Here is a 20108-nt window from a genome sequence, read left to right as displayed (position 1 = left end):
GGGGGTACGACTTCTACAGATCTAGAGAAGGCATTTATAGACCTAATCGGCTTAGTACATCACGGATGAGCTGATTCAGCAATTAAGCAAATTACATACAAAATCCATTTCATTCATTCACTTTACTATACAGTTAGTTTATAATAACACACACATCTATATATATATATTAATGCACATATATATATATATATATTTTAATACATATATATATATATATATAATTTTACAGGAAAATCCTAGTTTTATTGTAAAACAAAGAAATATATTTATATAGAGCATTGATATTCATATATTTATATAGTTCTATACGTGGGCATAACGAGATTGACATAATTATTGATACATATTTAACCGGTTTTACCCAAATTGAGTAAAAATAATTTATTTTCACGGTACAATGTGGGTTAACACAGATAGAAAGGGCTAAAACATAATGGTATGCATAAAAGAAACCAGTGACCTTTATATGAATAGATGCTGCAGCTGTGGCATTGGCATTTAGCGGTTAATTTAGTTGATTTGGGGGGTGGGGCTATAAAACCCAAATTTTTTAGTTTGAATAATATTTATTTTTTTTTAACAAAAAAATGGTTATTGTGACAACTTTCCCCCCAACATTATGAAGATGTTCCTGGCAGGGGTGGGCTGGCCCAAAGCGCAACTCCGGGATGCTCCAAAATTATTCCTAAAGGGCTAGTCGGATGAGTAGTTCCAGGTGGGACCGGCTCTCTGTGAACATTTTTGGACCCGCCAAAGGAGGAGGGAACACAGTGGGGTCACGTAACGTGATTTTACATGACCCCGCTGTAAAACCGAGCCAGAAAGCAAGCTACGAGTGAGGTAAAGGGGAGAGTGAGTGTATATGTATAAGTGTGTGTTAGCATGAATGTCTGTGTGTGAACATGAATTTTTATATGTAAGTGTATGAGAGGGACTGTATAAATGTGTAAGCGTGTGTATTTGTGTTAACTTGTGTAAGCATGTGTATCTGTGTTAACGTGTAAGTTTGTGTAAGCGTGTGTATATGTGTTAACTTGTGTAAGTTTGTGTATATATGTGTGTTGGTTACAAGGGAGGGGTTGAGGGCAAGAGGCCTCGGCTTAACCTCCCTCCCGGGCCAGATGGTGTCAGCCCCCCTGGTTCCTGGGAACATGTTGGCTAATCGCTGTGGTGTTAAGAACCATAGGCAAGCCACCTTCTTCTGGGTTTCCATTAACGTTGGGCATTGTGCGGCCCCCGGTCATATTCTTTTCTCCCTTTACCCGTTGATCATACGAGAGTCTGGCTGCAGTCCCATCTCCCATGTGTGACCTGAAAAAAGATTCTGTCCGGGGCCAGTAACAAATTCCGTATAACAGGTGCTTTTACGCGTAGAAATGTCTCATTTGTGAGTCAGATCGTCAGATGATGGCGTTCTCTCGTCCCTTCGTATGAAGACGGTAAACCTTTCTCAAACAGATGCTATATAAAACAATAAATAATAATAATGTATAAAATAATAATAAAGTGACTAGTGCTCTCATGACCCTGATCCAGACTAATGGTCAGGCGTGGACTGGCAATCTGGGGAAATGTCCAATGGGCTGCTGGCCCCAAATTTACCCCATCTGCCCCAGGCGGCTGTATATGGCCAGCTGCACGGGTATAAAACGTTAACGCACGGCTGCACTTCTGTTATTAAAGCCTAGTCTTACCCATGAGGGCCCTGACAATGATGACCCATGGGCCATTGTACAGCGCTGCGGAATATGATGGTGCTATACTATAAATAATGACAAGGGCCACACGCATTGCTTCACCAGAGCTGTCTCTCGCCTGCACTTAATCCTTAGATCGTTTTTCTTTAGTATAATCCTGGAATTCTTTACTTATTATTTATGTCGGGCCAGTGTTCCCAGTGCTGTACAATGGCCAAACAGAACATATCAAGAGAACTTGGTCTAACAAAAACAAGAGGGGAGGAAGACCTGCGCCAAGGAGCTTACAATCTAATGTAAGGAGAGTTAGGGGTTGACCAGCTTGGACTTTATCTCTGTCGTTGGTAATCCACAGCATCGTACAATAGCTCAATGCGCATGCTCAGGAAACGAATAGCTTAAAAAAATGTATTTCCTTAACAGCGGCGCGCTGGTTTTACACGTAATCAGTCGTCCAGACGCGGAGCATGACGGGAAATGTAGTTCCGGGCGGACTTGCTTCCGGGACGTGCGGTTTGTAAATACCCTCGGAGCTGGTGTAGGGGGGAAGTCCCAGGGTGGCCTGAGTTCCCCCGCCGGGAGCGGGGACATGGGGAACTGCCTGTCCTCCCAGACAGCTGATGATTTGTCCCTGCTCAACGACTCGGATGGGGCCAGTCTGCCCGGGGAGCCCCCGCCGCCCTACCAGGTGCCTGGGGTAAAAGTGTCACAGTCGGCCTGGGGGGTGGGGGGTAGTTTGGAGTCCGGGGGTGGGGCTTCAGGGGGTTGGTTGCGATCTCGCACATCTCAGTGATAGATATATATATAATGTCTATTGCTTTACTAATGAGCATTACTATTGCCCCAGTTGCCCCCTCCGTTGTTTTGAGGGGCACATCACGTGGCCTCTATCACATGATGTTTTCTAAATATTAAATGATTTTCCTCATAATGAATCAGTTACCCGGAGGAGTGCTGTTTATTACCCCGCCTCCAGCTGTTTCTGCCCCTGGTGCGTTATTGTGGGTTATTGTGGGGTGTTATTTATCAGAGCCCTGCCTACCGGGGGCCGTTATTACCTAGCGGAATATGCCGTCCACTCGCCCGTTTCTCCTGGAGTAAGGACTCAAACCTTAATCAGTCGTCACATGAGCCGTATGCCGATCCCGCGCATGTTTAACCTTCCTTACTGTAAAGTCTGGCGCTGTTAGACAGTAATAACCCCGGCCCCCCGGTGCCGTTAGACAGTAATAACCCTGGCCCCCCGGCGCTGTTAGACAGTAATAACCCCGGCCCCCCGGCGCTGTTAGACAGTAATAACCCCGGCCCCCCGGCGCTGTTAGACAGTAATAACCCCGGCCCCCCGGTGCTGTTAGACAGTAATAACCCCCTGCTGCCCGGCCATTGTTATCAGTCATGTGATATTTTGGGAGTCTTTCCCGGCTCAAGCACGGCACTGAGCCGATGCTTTATGGCGATGCTAATGAAGTCCGATCCTCCATAAAGTTAGTTGTAAAGGAAAAAGAATGTCTTGAAAACGTATTTTTTGTTTTATAATAGTAATAAAAACAAACAAACTGCTGAGCTGTTCTTTGTGATAAAGATCAGATGGGATCAGACACACAGGGAAGCCTGATCTAGTGCCCGGCTATGAGTATGAGTGTGAGTGCATGCTGCATTAGCATCCTCTTAGACGCGCTCTCTTGGTTTTAGGAGCCGGTGCCCGTGTACCACCCTACGCCCAGCCAGACCCGGCTTGCCACCCAGCTGACCGAGGAGGAGCAGGTGTGGATCGCGCAAAGGATTGGGCTCATCCAGCACCTTCCCAAGGGCAGATACGACCCGGGATCGGGGCCCTCGGAGAAGAAGCATAAAGAGTAAGTAAACCTCGGGGGCTTCACCGGGACTCTTAGGAACTTTAAACTCCCGTCGCTCGGTGGGGGGAATAAAAAAAAATCCCATCATCCATCCATGCAATAGGTTTGAGCACTTTAAGGGTTAAGGCTGCATTTACAAAAGGTGACAGTTCCAATATTTTAGTCGCTGGGGGATTAAAAGTTTGAGAAGTTGTCGCCGTAGCAACCAGCGGAAAAGTCTAATCGGCAGAATATTCCGGTCGGTCGCTATGGTGATAAGACTGAACGGATGAAGGCGTCTGTCTTGATTTCTCCGTCCGTCCTTCTTTCTGCAGGTGCGTGATTTGCATGCTGGACTTTGTGAGCGGAGACCCCGTGCGCTTCCTCCCGTGTATGCATATATACCACGTGGAATGTATAGACGACTGGCTCATGAGGTCCTTCACCTGCCCTTCCTGCATGGAGCCCGTGGACGCCGCTCTTCTCTCCTCGTACGAGACGCACTGAGCCGCGGCCAGCACCACACCCAGAACTCCGAGCCGGAGACCCCGGGATACGGGGGGGCTTGATGATTCGGATTAAAAACGGACACAGGGAATGACAGCAGCTCGTTGGCGTTCTGAGCGTGTAGTGATGTCACTTCTTGTGGCAGGGAGCTGCTTTAGTAAATCAGTACCATATAGCCGGGATGTCTCCTGCCCCGAAGGTGGGTAAACAGAGAGCCTGTGCTAAGAGACCTTTACGTCTGAAGAGGAAAACCAAAATGCCAGGATCTTGTAGCAAACCTGTGCTGGGGTCCATATTTGTATAGTTAGCGTGGATACCCGCTTTTGCCTGAAGCCATTAAGTTAAAAAGTAATCAGAGAAGTAATGTGAAAGCACGCTGCGGCGCTTGAATGGTTAAAGCGCCACAGCCAGAGGATGTAGCTGCACCTTTATAGGTAGGTAGGTGGGTATATATATATATATATATATATCTCACCCCTGCCTGAATCAAGGTGCCGCGGTAGAGTGCATGCTTTATAGCTAAGCCGCCTGACGCATGCATTGATTGGGATCTGCGGGCTATGACTTATACGGTTATTAATACCCCCCCTTTCTATGTTAATCATCACAGGGGGTTGGATAATTCCATTATGAAAGCCTCCCTATCACTGGATCTCCCGTATGGTCCGTTGCAAAAGACATATTTCTTTCCTCGCCCTCTTAGGGTGTTAATGAACTCCAGGCGACCTGACCTGGGGCTAGCAGAGATATCTGTATTGTAGCCTCTGGTAAACAGACTGTTGGGAACTAATAAAGGCAAACAGAGCACTTTGTGGCCGGTCTGTGACTTGCGCTGGCATCTTGCCACCACCAGGGGGAGCGCAATGTATTTGCTCACAGGTAACCAACCACAAAGGGGTCTATTCACTGAGTTTCCCCAGCAGGAAGGTCTGGCCCTGCATAATGCATAATTTCATGTTTAAAGAGGCATTGAAGAATTTTACCTTACATCATACAGGGTCAGCCCAGCTCTTCCTGCAGCAGAAGCTCGATGGGGTTGGGCCTTCGTAATGTATTGAGAAGTCAAGCAGCCAAAAGCTCTCCTGACAACTGCCCCTCTGGTGAATAGACCCCCAAAGAGTCAGATTTGCCCCGGCTTGGTTTCTGTACTTTTACACACTCTTCTCTGCCCTTTGCTCTAATGCGGGGACAGCTCCGTCTAATCCCCCTAAAAACAGCCCTTGAGCATAGTGTGAGCACCTTTTCTGTGCTCTGGCACACAAGAGGTTAATCATACCCTTGTAGAGGAGTGCTAGAAGTAACAGGTATTGTGCCCCGACCCCCTTTGGGGTTAAACAACGGTTTCCCGCGGTGTAAACGGGGTAGTTGATGTGCGAGTTCTCCAGAGGCAGATTTTAAAGTCAGAAGCTAAGGGGGGGGGGGTAGTTAGGACCCCAAACTCTGGGGGCACATCGCCTGAAATTCACCGAGCGTCGTGCCCACTCTGCGTGTCGCCCCAGCCTATACCCTTGACGATCCATGGGGCAATGTTGGCAATGTTGGATGACATCATCCTGCCGGCGGTACGAACTTGCGGAGTGATGGGAGTGGAAGCAAAGCCTGCATTATATCAATATAGAAACCATCATGGCCAATGTCTACGTGTTATGATTAAAGAGAAAATATCACGCCTTGGAATAATATCTGATGCCTGAGGATGCCGAGTATCTGAACAAGCTTTACTCCACAAGTATAATGAATATCTTCCTTTATTCATTAAATAAGAAGCCCGTTAATAACGACACCAAAGCAAAGAGTCGCGCCGGCAAAGCAAACCTGCTTCGTTTTATTGTCTGGCGTTTAATAAATCGTTACACCGCGTTTCAGGTTTTTATATTTTTTTCCCCTGCATTATTTATCTTTATATACACCCGGCCGTGTTCTCATTTAGAGTCCGGCTTACTAACGAGATACATTTTATTTAGCAAACGCTCTGTAAACGGAGGCCGAGCCGCAAAAAAAAAGAAGCAAATAAAAAATCTTTTCGAAAAGGCAAAACAGAACGACGATAAATCGCGACATTTCAGTAAAAACAGAATCTGCCAGCAGACCTCTACCACTTCTGCTGGGAGGCTGTTCCATTTATCTACCACCATCTGTAAATTAAAACTTCCTTACGTTCCATCTAAGCCTCTGACCCTCTAGTATTAGATTACAGTCTCTTGTTGTAATGTTTCTCCTCCTTTCAAATAATCGTCCCTCCTGTACTGTTAAATCCCTTTATGTATTTAAACGTTTCCATCACTGCGGCCCCAAAACCATTTGATTTATCCTCAATAATATAACCGAGCGGAGCTCCCGAAGCACCTCGGTTCGCTGGAGTCGCGATGATGTAAGAGGCTTATTAAGTAGAGCGCCAGCAGATTCCGCAGCCAATTCCATCTTCCAAAACATTCTCCTTTCTCTGCCCCTCAATCTGTATACATTCTGCTGGTTATGGCATTAGGGAGGAAGCCACGTTCTCACACACAGCTGATGCTCTTTTGCTGCCACGCAATGTGGGGGTTTATATGATAATAAATGCCTTCAGAAACAGTATAAATAATGAATGGCTTTACTGAGAGTGGTGGATAAATGGGACAGCTTCCCAGCAGAAGTGGTAGAGGCCAATACAGCAATGGAATTTAAGCACGCATGGAACAGACATACAGCTCCTGAATCTAAGACGAGGCCAAAACCAGTCTTTTACAGCTGCTTTTCTCCAGCAGGCCACCGGCTGTCCCCACGGGCCGTATATCTGTCTCCGCAGCGGTCTCCAGGAACTATCATAAAGATGGGACGCTGCCCTTCATCAATAGATCCAAACTTTCTTGCTTTGGCCATTCAGTCCTGGAAGCTCTTCACACCCCACGTCACATATAGATCATATACAGATATCTAATCGCCAGCACTTCACACACCTGCACACAGAGCCAGCCCCGTCAGCGCTCTGACTCGATCCCTTAGAGCCACGTCTGGTTTACGGGGAACAAATGATAACGGGGTTATAGACTGAGTGCCAAGATACTTTAATTATTAATCTTCTAGATGGAGAACCAAAATATCTGAACACAAAACACTTTCACAGAACAAAGTTGCAGCAGAATCCATGCCACGCGCGGACAGACGATAGAAAAGAAACGTAAAAAAAAAGAAATGAATATTCATAGCCCCCAAATCCCACAGCTGAGGGGCACCTCGGCTAAATGGCGCGCGTATGTACAGCAGGACAGTCCTCGTGTCAGGGCGGGAGACACGCAGCCCCCCGAACGCAGCGTGTGTTCAGGAAGTCTTTTCTCCCTGAGTCCGCAGCGGGGTTCGGCGATGCATAATCCAAGGTTACGGATGGGACGAGATGTGCCTGCGCGTACGGGAAGGTCCCCGCGGCTGGCGCGTGGTACCCGAGAGGAGATACACAGTCTGTGTCTGGGCTATTTGACCAGCGGCCGCGTTTTATCGTCGTCGCTGCACTGGTGGGCTTTGTATTTTTTCACTTCTGCCATATACTGCGCCCATGCGCCGCCTTTGTTTGACAAAACCTGGGGGGGGGGGTTACAGAGAAAAATCAGAACACAAACACAGATATATTAATTTCCTTAATTACCAAAAAAATAAGTTAAAATCCCAAGCATGGGGCACTTCTTACATCCAGACAAGTGAATTATGGCTCATGGGAGGGAAAAAAGGTGCAAAGATACGTTAACGCCTTTAGGGGTTAAATCTACGGACGCGCTCTGCTATTGGATGATACGAGTTAAACAAGGGTGGTCATGTGACCGTTCTATCAAAGCAGGAGTAATGTTACACGAACTGACCAAAAACATAAAAAATACGGTATGATTTTTAACTAAAGTATGCCATTTAAAGGGGCATAAATAATAAAACTTGCCTACATTTCAGGTATAAAACTAGTAAAATTGTGTGTGAGATATATATATATATACCGTATTTGCTCGATTATAAGACGACCCTGATTATAAGACGACCCCCCAAAATCTGAATATTAACTTAGGAAAAAAAGAAAAAGCCTGAATATAAGACGACCCTAAAGGAAAAAAGTTTTACCAGTAAATGTTAATTCATGTAAACTATTTTTTTTAATAAAAGCTATGATTGAGAAAAATATTTTTTTTTGTTTTTATTTCTTGTATTTTCCAACTTGTCCCCCAGTTACGCACATCTGCCCCCAGGCTTGCCACACCAATATGGCACTGTGGCCCATGATATACCTTTTAACCCCCTATATGCCACTCTGCCTCCAGAAATGCCTTATACCCCTATATCCCATTCTGGCATTTAGGGGGTTAAAATGCATATTATGGGGCAGAGTGGCATATAGGGAGGTATAAGGCATTTCAGGAGGCAGAGTGCACTATTAAATGCCCCCTTAACGCCACTCTGCCTCCTGAAATGCCTTATACCTCCCTATATGCCACTCTGCCCCATAATATGCCTTTTAACCCCCTAAATGCCAGAGTGGCATATAGGGGTATAAGGCATTCCAGAAATGCCTTACACACACACACACACACACACACACACACACACACACACACACACACACACACACACACACACACACACACACACACACACACACACACACACACACACACACCGGTGCTTCCAATTTCCTGCTGTATTGCCGGGGCAGCGGGTTGACGTCTCATTCCGCGGCACCGGTGCGGGGAACTCTGATCTCTGACAGTCGGGGAAGGTATTTGCGATGGACGCATACAAACCCCCGCTGCCAACTTCACCTCCGGAAGCACCGGTAAGTGTGTGTGTGTGTGTGGGGGGGCGTTAAATTGGGGGGGGGGGGCGACGACACGAGGATCCAGGTCCCCTGCAGCGGTGCGGGGGATCTGGATCTTAGTCTCCTAATCAGTCCTCTATTTGAGGTCTGATTAGAAGACGACCCCGATTATAAGACGAGGGGTATTTTTCAGAGCATTTGCTCTGAAAAAAACCTCGTCTTATAATCGAGCAAATACGGTATATATATATACACACACACACACACACACACACACACACACACAATATATATATATGCTGTACAAAAGCAGCAACACCCACAGGAGCCCTTTTAATAGAAACTGGGGAGCCCTGGGAGTAAAGCGCTGCTCCGCTATTTAAAAATATATACCTATGTATTACTGCGCATACACACACACACACACACACATATATATATCATATCTTTACTAAGAAAGCGTGCAGTGGGAAGGTTTTCGCTCACCTCCTCCTCCTCCTCAGTCTTTGGCTTCTTGGCTACCATGCCTGTCTTCAGGGCCAGCTTCGCCCCTCCTCTACGCTTGCCCACCTGGGGGTGGAAGGAACAGAAGACTGCAACCGTTATACGAGCCCCTGCAGCCTCTCTGTGTCCCTCTATGTAGCAGAATATAAGGGAGGCCTGGGTTAGACAGGCGCAATACACCCCTAGCAGCAGCGCAGCAAACCCCAGAGAATCCCCGCGGCCCCCCGGCAGCACACCCGGGAACTGATCTCTACTACTAAACGTATATACGGACGCTGCGGTCTATCCCCTATACACCGTGCCAGCTGCCTCAATATACCCCATATGACTATTTCTAATGCTCTGGCTTTATTTAATTAAGTGCCCCAGCCACAGTCGCACGTTTCTCCTGCTGTATCCCATACATGTTTAAATCGCCCCCCCACTGTGTTAACCTCTACCACTTCTGCTGGGAGGCTGCTCCACTTATCTACCACCCTCCCAGTAAATCAATTAACTTGAAAGTCCTAACTGGCAACCAACATGCGATGCTAATGAGGGGAATCTCTGACATCATGCAGCTCAGATAACAGCCTTCCAACACAGGGTTAAAGAAAGACAGGGTCTCCTCTAATGGAGTGTAATCTATAATCTATAATATAATGTATATATAATATATGGCTCCTAAATCTAAGACATCAGCGGGGCACCCGTTATTTCGTATAAAAGGCGATTCGCTAATCTAAAAAGTGGTTTTGTTGCCATAGCGAATAGAAGCAGCAAATGATAATCCCACTTTATAGATAAACCACCCCCCCCCAATATTAAATACAATAAAGTATCCGCGCCCCGCATCTACTACCTCTGCGAGCAGATACTGTATGGGAGAAATAACAATGTAACTAGAATAAGATCTGGTTTGCAGCATGTGCCCTTTAAACAAAGCAGCTTCTGATTGGTTGGATCATCCTCCCCGCCCCCTGCATGCTGCCAGGGCCTGGGAATATTATGTAAAGATTCATGTGTGAGCAACCTGGGACCTCTACCGCTACATGGACTCCAACTCCCATCATGCTCTGCGACAGCTGATGGGAGTTGCAGTGCAGCAGCTGGCAGGCCGCGGGTTACCCATCCCGTTGGTCTGTGGGTTCCTTACAAAGCCGATCGGCTTCCTCTTCTCAGCCTCCGGCTTTTTGTCGCCCGCGGGCTGGCTCTCCTCGCTACTCCCGGTAGCCGCTTGCTCCATCCTCTTCTTGAAGAGCTCCAGAAAGCTGCCATCGTTAGCAAAGAGGTTGACCCCAGAGGTGGTGGGGAGGACAGGAGCCACGGGGCCCTGGGGGGAGGCTGTGTCAGTTCTGTTTGAGACCGGGGAGCTGAGAGCAGAGGGATTGTTGGCAGAGACAGTTTTGGGAGAGGCCGGGATGAGGCTGGGCTGAGGCCAGGAGCCTGTAACTCCAGGAGGCCGCAGCGAGTCTCGCTCCTCCGGGTCAATCTCCTTCCGTTTACCGGAATGCGTTACACTTGCGGTCCGCACCGGGGCCTTCACTGCCTCCTCTTCCTCCTCACTGCCGTCGCTCTCCTCTGCTTCTAGACGCCTACTTTTCTCCGCCATTCTGGCACAAACTACGGCCGGCAAGGCCGCGCTGGCATCCGGCGACTCAGCAAAACGGCGGGAAATTCGTTATCCTTTTAATGTATACTCAAGATGGCGGAAATACTCGGCTACAGAGAGACAAAAAGAAGGCGGAGAGAACCCAAGCGGCGTGAGCCGCTGACTCACATAGTAACCAATAAAGAAACGACATTCGTACGACGATATCCAATCAGACTACTCTGAATCATAAAATAGACAGGCAGCGTAGCCAATACATGGACGGGAATAAGTGGACAGGAAGTAGTTGATAGGCTGGCAGGCCGAGGAATGTGAAAAGCTGACGGAATACTGTCAGTTGCGGGGCGGGGCTGGCAATCTTGTCAGCCAATAATACACCAAGAAATGAACTACGTATATCCAATTAAGTACTGGGGGCTGTCCATATGTTGACATTGATTGACATACAAGGGGAGCCAATAATGAGATAAGACACTATTCCTTCTCGCCTACCAGTGTTCAGAAAGTGCGGGGTGGGCAGAGTAATGGGGCGGGGCATTTGCGTTTCTTTTCATTCTGTGTCTTTAGCAGTGGGCCACGGTTGGCTGCGTAGTATCACGTGACCTACCAAGAAGATGGCGGCGCCGGTGGATGAGGAGTTTGAGGATGCTCCGGACGTGGAGCCCCTGGAGCCCACACTCAGAAATGTCATAGAGCAGCGCTCCTTGAGATGGATCTTTGTTGGTGGAAAAGGGGGAGTGGGCAAGACTACCTGCAGGTGAGCAACGGGGGAAATGGGCCGCTACCAACGGCCAGAATGACAGCAGTGACAGGGAGCGAGCACCTGAACCACAGAGAAGGAGGGGGGGGGGTGTTACACCGGAGCCGATAGAAAATTCCAAACAAATGACATTGGGTTGGGGAGGTGTATTTGTATTGCAGCTAAACGGACCAAACCAACTGGACCTTATGGCAGGGGTCGATAGTGGTGATGAAAAACTGTAGACGTTTAAACCTTAAAAAAGGGGCAGTTCTGATCATCTGCTGCCGATGCATTGTGGGGGATGTAGTCTCTGACATGTGGAGTTGTCATTGTTGCCTGATTCCCATGAGGACGAAAGGCGTTGGGATTGGACATGGACTACAACCCCCAGCATGCAGTGCCAAGCAGACTGACGTGGTTGCTTTCCCCTGCACTAGGAATTGAAAAACTATAATTAGTGCGCTACATCTTTGGGCCCCTGTGATAATGGTATTTACCAACATACCCACAGCCTCTCCCGTAGCTGCTAGGACTGATGGCAATAAGTGGGGCTTCTTAGTGTCTTATTACACCGGCTGCTAGGGCAGTTTGTTGAAGTGTTTTATTCACAATGCCCAAAATCACTCAATAGGTAAAAGAAAAAAATATATATCGACGGTGTTACACTGTGATGTATCTGTGTGTACGGAGGAACAAGCACTGCCATAAAGCGTCATCTCAGTGTGGTGTTAGCAGAAAAGTCACCCAAAATATCACATGACTGACAGCAATGGCCGCCTCCAGGTCTGCATTACTTTATACAGAGCTGGGGGGGGCTACTGTATACAGTGCTGGGGGGGGGTTATATTACTGTATACAGCACTGGGGGGTTATATTACTGTATACAGCACTGGGGGGTTATACTACTGTATACAGCGCTGGGGGTTATACTACTGTATACAGCGCTGGGGGTTATACTACTGTATACAGCGCTGGGGGTTATATTACTGTATACAGCGCTGGGGGTTATATTACTGTATACAGCGCTGGGGGTTATATAACTGTATACAGCGCTGGGGGTTATATAACTGTATACAGCGCTGGGGGTTATATTACTGTATACAGCGCTGGGGGTTATATTACTGTATACAGCGCTGGGGGTTATATTACTGTATACAGCGCTGGGGGGTTATATTACTGTATACAGCGCTGGGGGTTATATTACTGTATACAGCGCTGGGGGTTATATTACTGTATACAGCGCTGGGGTTTATATTACTGTATACAGCACGGGGGGGTTATATTACTGTATACAGCACGGGGGGGTTATATTACTGTATACAGCGCTGGGGGTTATATTACTGTATACAGCGCTGGGGGTTATATTACTGTATACAGCGCTGGGGGGGGTTATATTACTGTATACAGCGCTGGGGGTTATATTACTGTATACAGCGCTGAGGGTTATATTACTGTATACAGCGCTGGGGGTTATATTACTGTATACAGTGCCAGGGATTATTACTGTATACAGCACTGGGGGTTATATGACTGTATACAGCGCTGGGGGGTTATATTACTGTATACAGCGCTGGGGGGTTATATTACTGTATACAGCGCTGGGGGGGTTATATTACTGTATACAGCGCTGGGGGTTATATGACTGTATACAGCGCTGGGGGGGTTATATTACTGTATACAGCGCTGGGGGGTTATATTACTGTATACAGCGCTGGGGGTTATATGACTGTATACAGCGCTGGGGGGGTTATATTACTGTATACAGCACTGGGGGTTATATGACTGTATACAGCGCTGGGGGGGTTATATTACTGTATACAGCGCTGGGGGGGTTATATTACTGTATACAGTGCTGGGGGTTATATTACTGTATAAAGCGCTGGGGGTTATATTACTGTATACAGCGCTGGTGGTTATATTACTGTATACAGCACTGGGGGGTTATATTACTGTATACAGCGCTGGGGGGGGTTATATTACTTTCACCACCCTTGCAAATGAGCAGAACACGCTCTGTATATATGATGTATATATGATATGATATATAACGCATGTTTCCCTTACAGAAAGAGATTGTACAGAAACAGACCCTTCCTGATACACAACCTGATTTGTTTGAATGGGGGGTTCTAGAGAACACCCCCTGTATGCATTTGCCTCGTTCAATGCCCCCCAGCTCCTTGGGTTATAGGAGATGTTTGTCCAGACACTGTATGGGGGGGGGGGGGAGTTAATTTACAGAGTCTGGTTCAGTGAGAGATCGGTCTGGCTGCCGAATAGCTGTTCTAAGTAGCCAATCGGTAGCTGGAAAAAAAAGAGGCCACGGAAAGGAAGCTGGGGGTGGGCGAAATGCGGAGGGGATTCTGCGGAGTCACCCCATTCATTTCTTGGGGGGCTTCACGATATAAAGTGCATGTGGGGGCTGGAGCGTCCTATTTAAATGTCATTTAAATGGAGATATAAGGAGGGGGTATTTCTATTGGCTATTTATTTCTAGAGCTAATTGGGTATCTGATGTCTATTAGATTGCAAGCTTTAGAGACTAGATCTGGGTCTCATTCAGACACAATTATACCCGAGTCTGTTATACTTCGCTTACCCCGTAAAGGTATCGTATCCATTTCCCATGATGCTGAGCGGTGCGTGTAAAGTGCTGCCCCCTGCAGTACGTGGGATGTAACTGGTTCCTGGGCGAGGGTTTATACTCCCCACATACTCCAGGGGGCAGCACTTCACGTGTGCCGGCTTCCTATTCTGTACATACATTGCTATAGAACTTTCTATAATAGGACCCCCCCAACCCCACAATATTCAACTTGAACCCCGTCTTCAGGGGTCTTGGCTTTTTATATTACGCCACTACGAGCCCCCTGAAGAATTAGATCTATGACTTAATTACAGGGCCGCAGTCTCATGCTGTGGATCCCGTCCAAACATCGAATTGCGTTTTTAACCAATTCATCGTTGATCGTGCCAGAAAAATGTGCCGTACGATCCGATAATGAAGTGAATATTCGGGATATTGGCAACAATGCGTCTGTTCTAATATCTGGATGGAAAGGCAGACGTTTCATCCTGAACAAATAACCTCAAAATAATTATCCTGTATCCCCCCCCAGCTCCTGTATCCCCCCCCAGCTCCTGTATCCCCCCCCAGCTCCCGTATCCCCCCCGCAGCTCCCGTATCCCCCCCAGCTCCTGTATCCCCCCCAGCTCCTGTATCTCCCCCCTCCTGGATCCCCCATGTAACTCTCTTGACTCTCTGTCTCCCCCTATAGTTGCAGCCTGGCAGTGCAGCTGTCTCGGATACGAGAGAGCGTTCTGATCATCTCTACAGACCCCGCTCATAATATTTCTGATGCCTTTGACCAGAAGTTCTCCAAGGTCCCTACCAAAGTCCGGGGCTACGACAACCTCTTTGCTATGGTGAGTTGGCTCCAGAGCTTGCAATCTATGCTGCAGAATGCCAGACCCCTCGCGCCGCTGTCGGGAATCCTGCTGATCCCGCTACAGTAACGCTATAATCTGATGGCGATCTCTTACCGCGCAGGAGATAGACCCGAGCCTCGGCGTGGCGGAGCTTCCCGATGAGATATTTGAGGAGGACAACATGCTGAGCATGGGGAAGAAGATGATGCAGGAGGCGATGAGCGCCTTCCCTGGGATCGACGAAGCCATGAGCTACGCGGAGGTGATGAGGTAGGTGTGACCGTAGAGGGGGAAAACATTAAATGCCCTTAAAGGGGTCTGTCATTGTGTTATACCCTAAATAGATTTAAACCCGCAAAAATGTGCATGGAAACTTTTAAGCTGCTATGGCAAGAGAATAATCCAGCCTACCGATGCACTCTCTGTGTTTCTCGTGACTACGGGCTACGGCTGACGCGAGGATTGTTAATACGTAACGTTTTAAAGCTCTACCGGGTAACGTTTCACATCTGATTCCTTTGGCTTCATCTCGTCTTTCTGCCCCGTTTGCCCCCTGCAGGCTGGTGAAAGGCATGAATTTCTCGGTCGTGGTCTTTGACACGGCGCCCACCGGACACACGCTGCGGCTGCTTAACTTCCCCACGATAGTGGAGCGGGGCCTCGGGAGGCTCATGCAAATCAAGAATCAGATCAGTCCGTTCATATCTCAAGTGAGGACCATGCGCTTTCTACACTTTATAAATATATATATTGATGTTTTCTTTTTTATTTATACATATTTATTTTTATATTTTATTTATACATATATTTATATATATTTTATTATTTATACATATAATTATATATTAATTTATACATTTATTTTTATATTTTATTTATACATATATTTATATTTTTTTATTTAATGTATACATTTATATTTATATTTTATTTATACATATATTTATATTTATATTTTATTTATACATATATTTATATTTATATTTTATTTATACATATATTTATATTTTATTTTATTTATACATATTTTTATATTATTTATACATATATTTTATTTATACACATATAAGCAGCCCTGTCTTCTCTCACTCAGATGTGTAATATGCTTGGCCTTGGAGATATGAATGCCGATCAGCTCGCGTCCAAGTTGGAAGAGACCCTCCCTGTCATCCGATCGGTCAGCGAACAGTTTAAGGACCCGGTAGGACAACGCTTCTCATCCGCCATAGAAGGAGCCCAGAACTATGTTCTGCTGCATGACCTTTTTATGTTAATCAGCAGAGCATACAATATATAATTGCTGCAGGTTAAAGCTGGTGTATGCTGCTCCATCCTCCATGACGGAGATAAGGGGTTATAAGAAATCATAGAGGGGACATTATAGAACTGCATTATGTTTTCTTGAGACTGGCTGTTCATCTCTATGGTTTTTCTGCTGTACTTTCTCTCTTGGGCAGAAAGACCTCCAGAACTCTATCATGCAGGAAAAAAACATGGATTTAGCTGCCAGACGACTACATCTTTCTCACCCGTTTTAATAAAACATGGCAATGAAATATTTTTTATTTTTTTGTAAAAAGTTTAAAAAAAACAAAAAAAAACTTTTTTGCACCAAGAATATTGTAGTTGGTTCATGACCAGTAAATAACCTAAAACTAGTGGTTCAGAGGCTTAGAGGTAATATAAGAAAGTTTTGCTTAGTAGATAAGTGGAACAGTCTCCCGGCAGAAGCGGTAGAGACTAATACAGTGAGGGTATTTAAACACCCATGGGACAGGCATATGGCTCCTGAATCTAAGACGAGACCAACGACTGATTAAGGTCCGAGTCTTTACTGCAGGAGAAACGGGCGACTAGATGGGGGCTGAATGGGTCTGATCTGCCGGCAGATTCTGTGTCTCTCTGGTGATGCGGTGTTTCTCCCCGTATGCAGGAACAGACGACGTTTATCTGCGTGTGCATCGCTGAATTCCTATCCCTGTACGAGACTGAACGGCTGATCCAGGAACTGGCGAAATGTAGCATAGATACCCACAACATCATCGTGAACCAGCTGGTGTTCCCCGAGCCAGAGAAACCCTGCAGGATGTGTGAGGCCAGACACAAGATCCAGTCCAAATACCTCGACCAGGTATGTAACGACATACTAGACTAACAGGCTGACATGGGACAGGAGGGAGCTATAGTCTGCCCCTCCCCCCGCAGGGCGACAGACAGGAGGGGACTATGGGGCACGGAGTCTGCCCCTCCCACCGCAGGGTGACACAGACAGGAGGGGGCTATGGGGCACGGAGTCTGTCCCTCCCACCGCAGGGTGACACAGACAGGAGGGGGCTATGGGGCACGGAGTCTGCCCCTCCCACCGCAGGGTGACAGACAGGAGGGGGCTATAGGGCACGGGGTCTGCCCCTCCCACCGCAGGGTGACAGACAGGAGGGGGCTATGGGGCACGGAGTCTGCCCCTCCCACCGCAGGGCGACACAGACAGGAGGGGGCTATGGGGCACGGGGTCTGCCCCTCCCACCGCAGGGTGACGGACAGGCTTGTGATGGAGTCGTGAGGTTGGAGGGAGGTTGTGTGGTATTTAGTGTTCTTTCTTCCCTTTGTCTCAGATGGAGGACCTTTATGAAGATTTCCACATCGTGAAGCTTCCTCTTCTTCCACACGAAGTCCGAGGGGCTGAAAACGTCAACACCTTTTCCAACCTTCTCCTGGAGCCGTACACCCCCCCCAGCGCCAAATGACTGGGGTGGAAGAAGGAGAGCGATGCGTCGCCCATCACCGCTTAAACACTACATCAGCTTTAAGTAAAAAGAAGGCCAAGCAGATCCCTCGAGGGGTCACCCCGTCAGCGAGCGCCCCCCCATCCCAAATCCCCTTCCCGGGGGAATCTATTTATTCGTTCAGGAGGGAGGGGAAACGATCTTCTTGGCCTCCGATCTTTCCGGGGTCTCCCCTTTACGGATAGTTTGTGTTTCTGCTCTTTGACTTCATGATTCATTAGTGCAGGTGGATCATTGCCGACCCTGTACCGAGTATAGTTAAATCAGTGAAGCCCTTTGATTTATGTGTTATGGAGGGTCAGCTCAGCCCCTCCCTAATGAATAGTGAAGTGGGAGAGCTAAGACCACAACTCTCCTTTTAGTGAATAAGCTCCGCGGCCTACCGTTCCACGTCTCTCATCTCCACTAACTCGGTATCAATACAGAGCATATTTAATCCATAACCCGCAGATCCGCCTCACCCTTCCCGGGAGAAACCTGTAGAACTAATAAGATGGGGGCAAGTATTAAATTAAATTCTGTTTATAAAATGTTGGTGGTTTTTTTTGTTCGTTTGTTTTATTCGTAATATTAGCCATACGTGCCGACATCCCCGTTACCCGTGATGCTCAGCATTCTGGGTCCGGATCGGAAGCCGAGAATTGATGCTGAAGACCCGTATTTAGGGGGGAAAAAAAGGTCTTGGATAATTTTCTGTGGACCGACGAGTCAAAAGCGGGACTTCTTGGAAGACTCGGGTCCCGTTGCAGCTGTAATAGAACTGTGTGTAGGTCACCTCCAGTCCTTTCATCCATATTATATTTATTAAAGAGTCCTTGTGGGTGATTAAGACTGAGTCGTTCTATTGTTTACCACAAGGCAGGGTGAAAAAGCATGTTTTTGTAGTAAATTGTGCTGGGATCACAGACCGAGAAGTCATTCACAACGAGCATTTATATTACATGAAAAACCAGAAAACCGTATTTTGGGGAGGTCCTTAAAGGGGCGGCACCAAAATATCATGAAATGGCAACAGCGAGTAGCAGCATCTCCTGTATCCATCCATCTTCCGCAAGGTCTGATAGAGACTACAAGTCCCATTATCATAAGACCGGGCAAGTAGCCCGCAGGGGATGGACAGCCAGCTGCTTCCACAACGCCTTGGACTTCCACCTGGGGCAGACGGGCAAATAGAGAATTTACCCCGTTGGGATACAAGTTTTGGGGTAACTTCAGTAATTGGGCTGGCGGAGAGAAGCAGCCGATGGGGATTGAGCTGGGGTGGATCTGCTAATGGCTTTGCGAGTTATTCCATCCCACATGCTGCAGGGGGCAGCACTACGCATGGTGGGCAGCAGCATGTAAAAATGCTGATATGGCAACCCCAGTCCCAGGCTGGCACTTTCCTGGACCCTAAAATGGTATCCTGTCGAGAATTTCAGTTCCGTAAGATCCATCGTGGGGACAGAATCCGATGCGGTTAAACTCTCTGCGCTGATATTAAGTTGTGCGGTGAAGCAGAGAAAAGCCCACCTCGCTGCATCCTCATCGTCACTCTCCCCGCTCGCCCCGCTCGCCCCCCACCCCGCTCTGTTTTGATTTTTATGCCTAATTGCACTTAATCAGAACACACGGAGGGGGGGCGCCTGACCGAAACACAAAGTACCAGACGCGGCCAGAGACCCTTATATAACACACCGGAAGGAGCCGCATAATCAGCACAGCCGGGGGCCGGGGAGAGAGACCCCCAGAGAGAGCGGCAATCATTTATACCCTAAACTTACATCACAACGCAGCAAAATGATCCATTACCCTGCCTTATTACCCCCCGGAAACGTCTTATTACAGTAACCCTGCCCCTGACTGCCTTATTACCCCCCGGAAACATCTTATTACAGTAACCCGGCCCCTGAGTGCCTTATTACCCCCCCGGAAACATCTTATTACACTAACCCGGCCCCTGAGTGCCTTATTACCCCTGCAACATCTTATTACAGTAACCCGGCTCCTGAGTGCCTTATTACTCCTGTAACATATTATTCCAGTAACCCGGCCCCTGACTGCCTTATTACTCCTGTAACATCTTATTACAGTAACCCGGCCCCTGAGTGCCTTATTACCCCTGTAACATCTTATTACAGTACCCCGGCCCCCGAGTGCCTTATTACCCCTGTGACAGTAGGGTCAGGCCTGTGGAATTGTTCTTTTCTTGGCGTCACATCCGATAGTAATTATTATTTGCTGTTTTCATTTAAAACAAAGCC

General features: G+C 47.5%; 3 protein-coding genes across 3 annotated transcripts; 2 read left to right on the top strand and 1 right to left on the bottom strand.

The window, feature by feature from the left end:
• The first annotated feature begins 2165 nt into the window (after nt 1-2165).
• Nucleotides 2166-4454, top strand: LOC128490382 (RING finger protein 11-like). Its single transcript, XM_053462239.1, has 3 exons — nt 2166-2397; nt 3396-3556; nt 3871-4454. The coding sequence occupies exons 1-3, from the start codon at nt 2290-2292 to the stop codon at nt 4040-4042; spliced, it is 441 nt and encodes a 146-aa protein (XP_053318214.1). The 5' UTR covers nt 2166-2289; the 3' UTR covers nt 4043-4454.
• A 2619-nt stretch (nt 4455-7073) lies between these two features.
• Nucleotides 7074-10948, bottom strand: TRIR (telomerase RNA component interacting RNase). The gene is made up of 3 exons (XM_053462240.1): nt 10456-10948; nt 9303-9386; nt 7074-7599 (listed from the first exon to the last, which is right to left on the bottom strand). The coding sequence occupies exons 1-3, from the start codon at nt 10909-10911 to the stop codon at nt 7492-7494; spliced, it is 648 nt and encodes a 215-aa protein (XP_053318215.1). The 5' UTR covers nt 10912-10948; the 3' UTR covers nt 7074-7491.
• Nucleotides 10949-11476: 528 nt separating this feature from the next.
• Nucleotides 11477-18395, top strand: GET3 (guided entry of tail-anchored proteins factor 3, ATPase). Its single transcript, XM_053462238.1, has 7 exons — nt 11477-11668; nt 14932-15079; nt 15204-15352; nt 15642-15792; nt 16176-16283; nt 17016-17213; nt 17695-18395. The coding sequence occupies exons 1-7, from the start codon at nt 11526-11528 to the stop codon at nt 17824-17826; spliced, it is 1029 nt and encodes a 342-aa protein (XP_053318213.1). The 5' UTR covers nt 11477-11525; the 3' UTR covers nt 17827-18395.
• The last annotated feature ends 1713 nt before the right edge of the window (nt 18396-20108 follow it).

This window comes from Spea bombifrons, chromosome 4 (genome assembly GCF_027358695.1).
Source record: "Spea bombifrons isolate aSpeBom1 chromosome 4, aSpeBom1.2.pri, whole genome shotgun sequence".
NCBI lineage: Eukaryota > Metazoa > Chordata > Amphibia > Anura > Pelobatidae > Spea > Spea bombifrons.
The sequence above is the reverse complement of the archived record's forward strand: the minus strand, read 5'-3'. Positions and strand labels throughout refer to the sequence as shown.

What these genes read in the sequence shown, in the direction of transcription:
- LOC128490382 (XM_053462239.1), top strand. Translation starts at nt 2,290, where the DNA reads ATGGGGAACTGCCTGTCCTCCCAGACAGCTGATGATTTGTCCCTGCTC. An exon ending in CGCCCTACCAGGTGCCTGGG is followed by an intron (nt 2,398 to 3,395) that starts GTAAAAGTGTCA and finishes TGGTTTTAGGAG; the next exon opens with CCGGTGCCCGTGTACCACCC. An exon ending in TCGGAGAAGAAGCATAAAGA is followed by an intron (nt 3,557 to 3,870) that starts GTAAGTAAACCT and finishes TTCTTTCTGCAG; the next exon opens with GTGCGTGATTTGCATGCTGG.
- TRIR (XM_053462240.1), bottom strand. Translation starts at nt 10,911, where the DNA reads ATGGCGGAGAAAAGTAGGCGTCTAGAAGCAGAGGAGAGCGACGGCAGT. An exon ending in AGAGGAAGCCGATCGGCTTT is followed by an intron (nt 9,387 to 10,455) that starts GTAAGGAACCCA and finishes TTCCACCCCCAG; the next exon opens with GTGGGCAAGCGTAGAGGAGG. An exon ending in AGACTGAGGAGGAGGAGGAG is followed by an intron (nt 7,600 to 9,302) that starts GTGAGCGAAAAC and finishes CCCCCCCCCCAG; the next exon opens with GTTTTGTCAAACAAAGGCGG.
- GET3 (XM_053462238.1), top strand. Translation starts at nt 11,526, where the DNA reads ATGGCGGCGCCGGTGGATGAGGAGTTTGAGGATGCTCCGGACGTGGAG. An exon ending in GCGAACAGTTTAAGGACCCG is followed by an intron (nt 16,284 to 17,015) that starts GTAGGACAACGC and finishes CCCCGTATGCAG; the next exon opens with GAACAGACGACGTTTATCTG. An exon ending in AGTCCAAATACCTCGACCAG is followed by an intron (nt 17,214 to 17,694) that starts GTATGTAACGAC and finishes CCTTTGTCTCAG; the next exon opens with ATGGAGGACCTTTATGAAGA.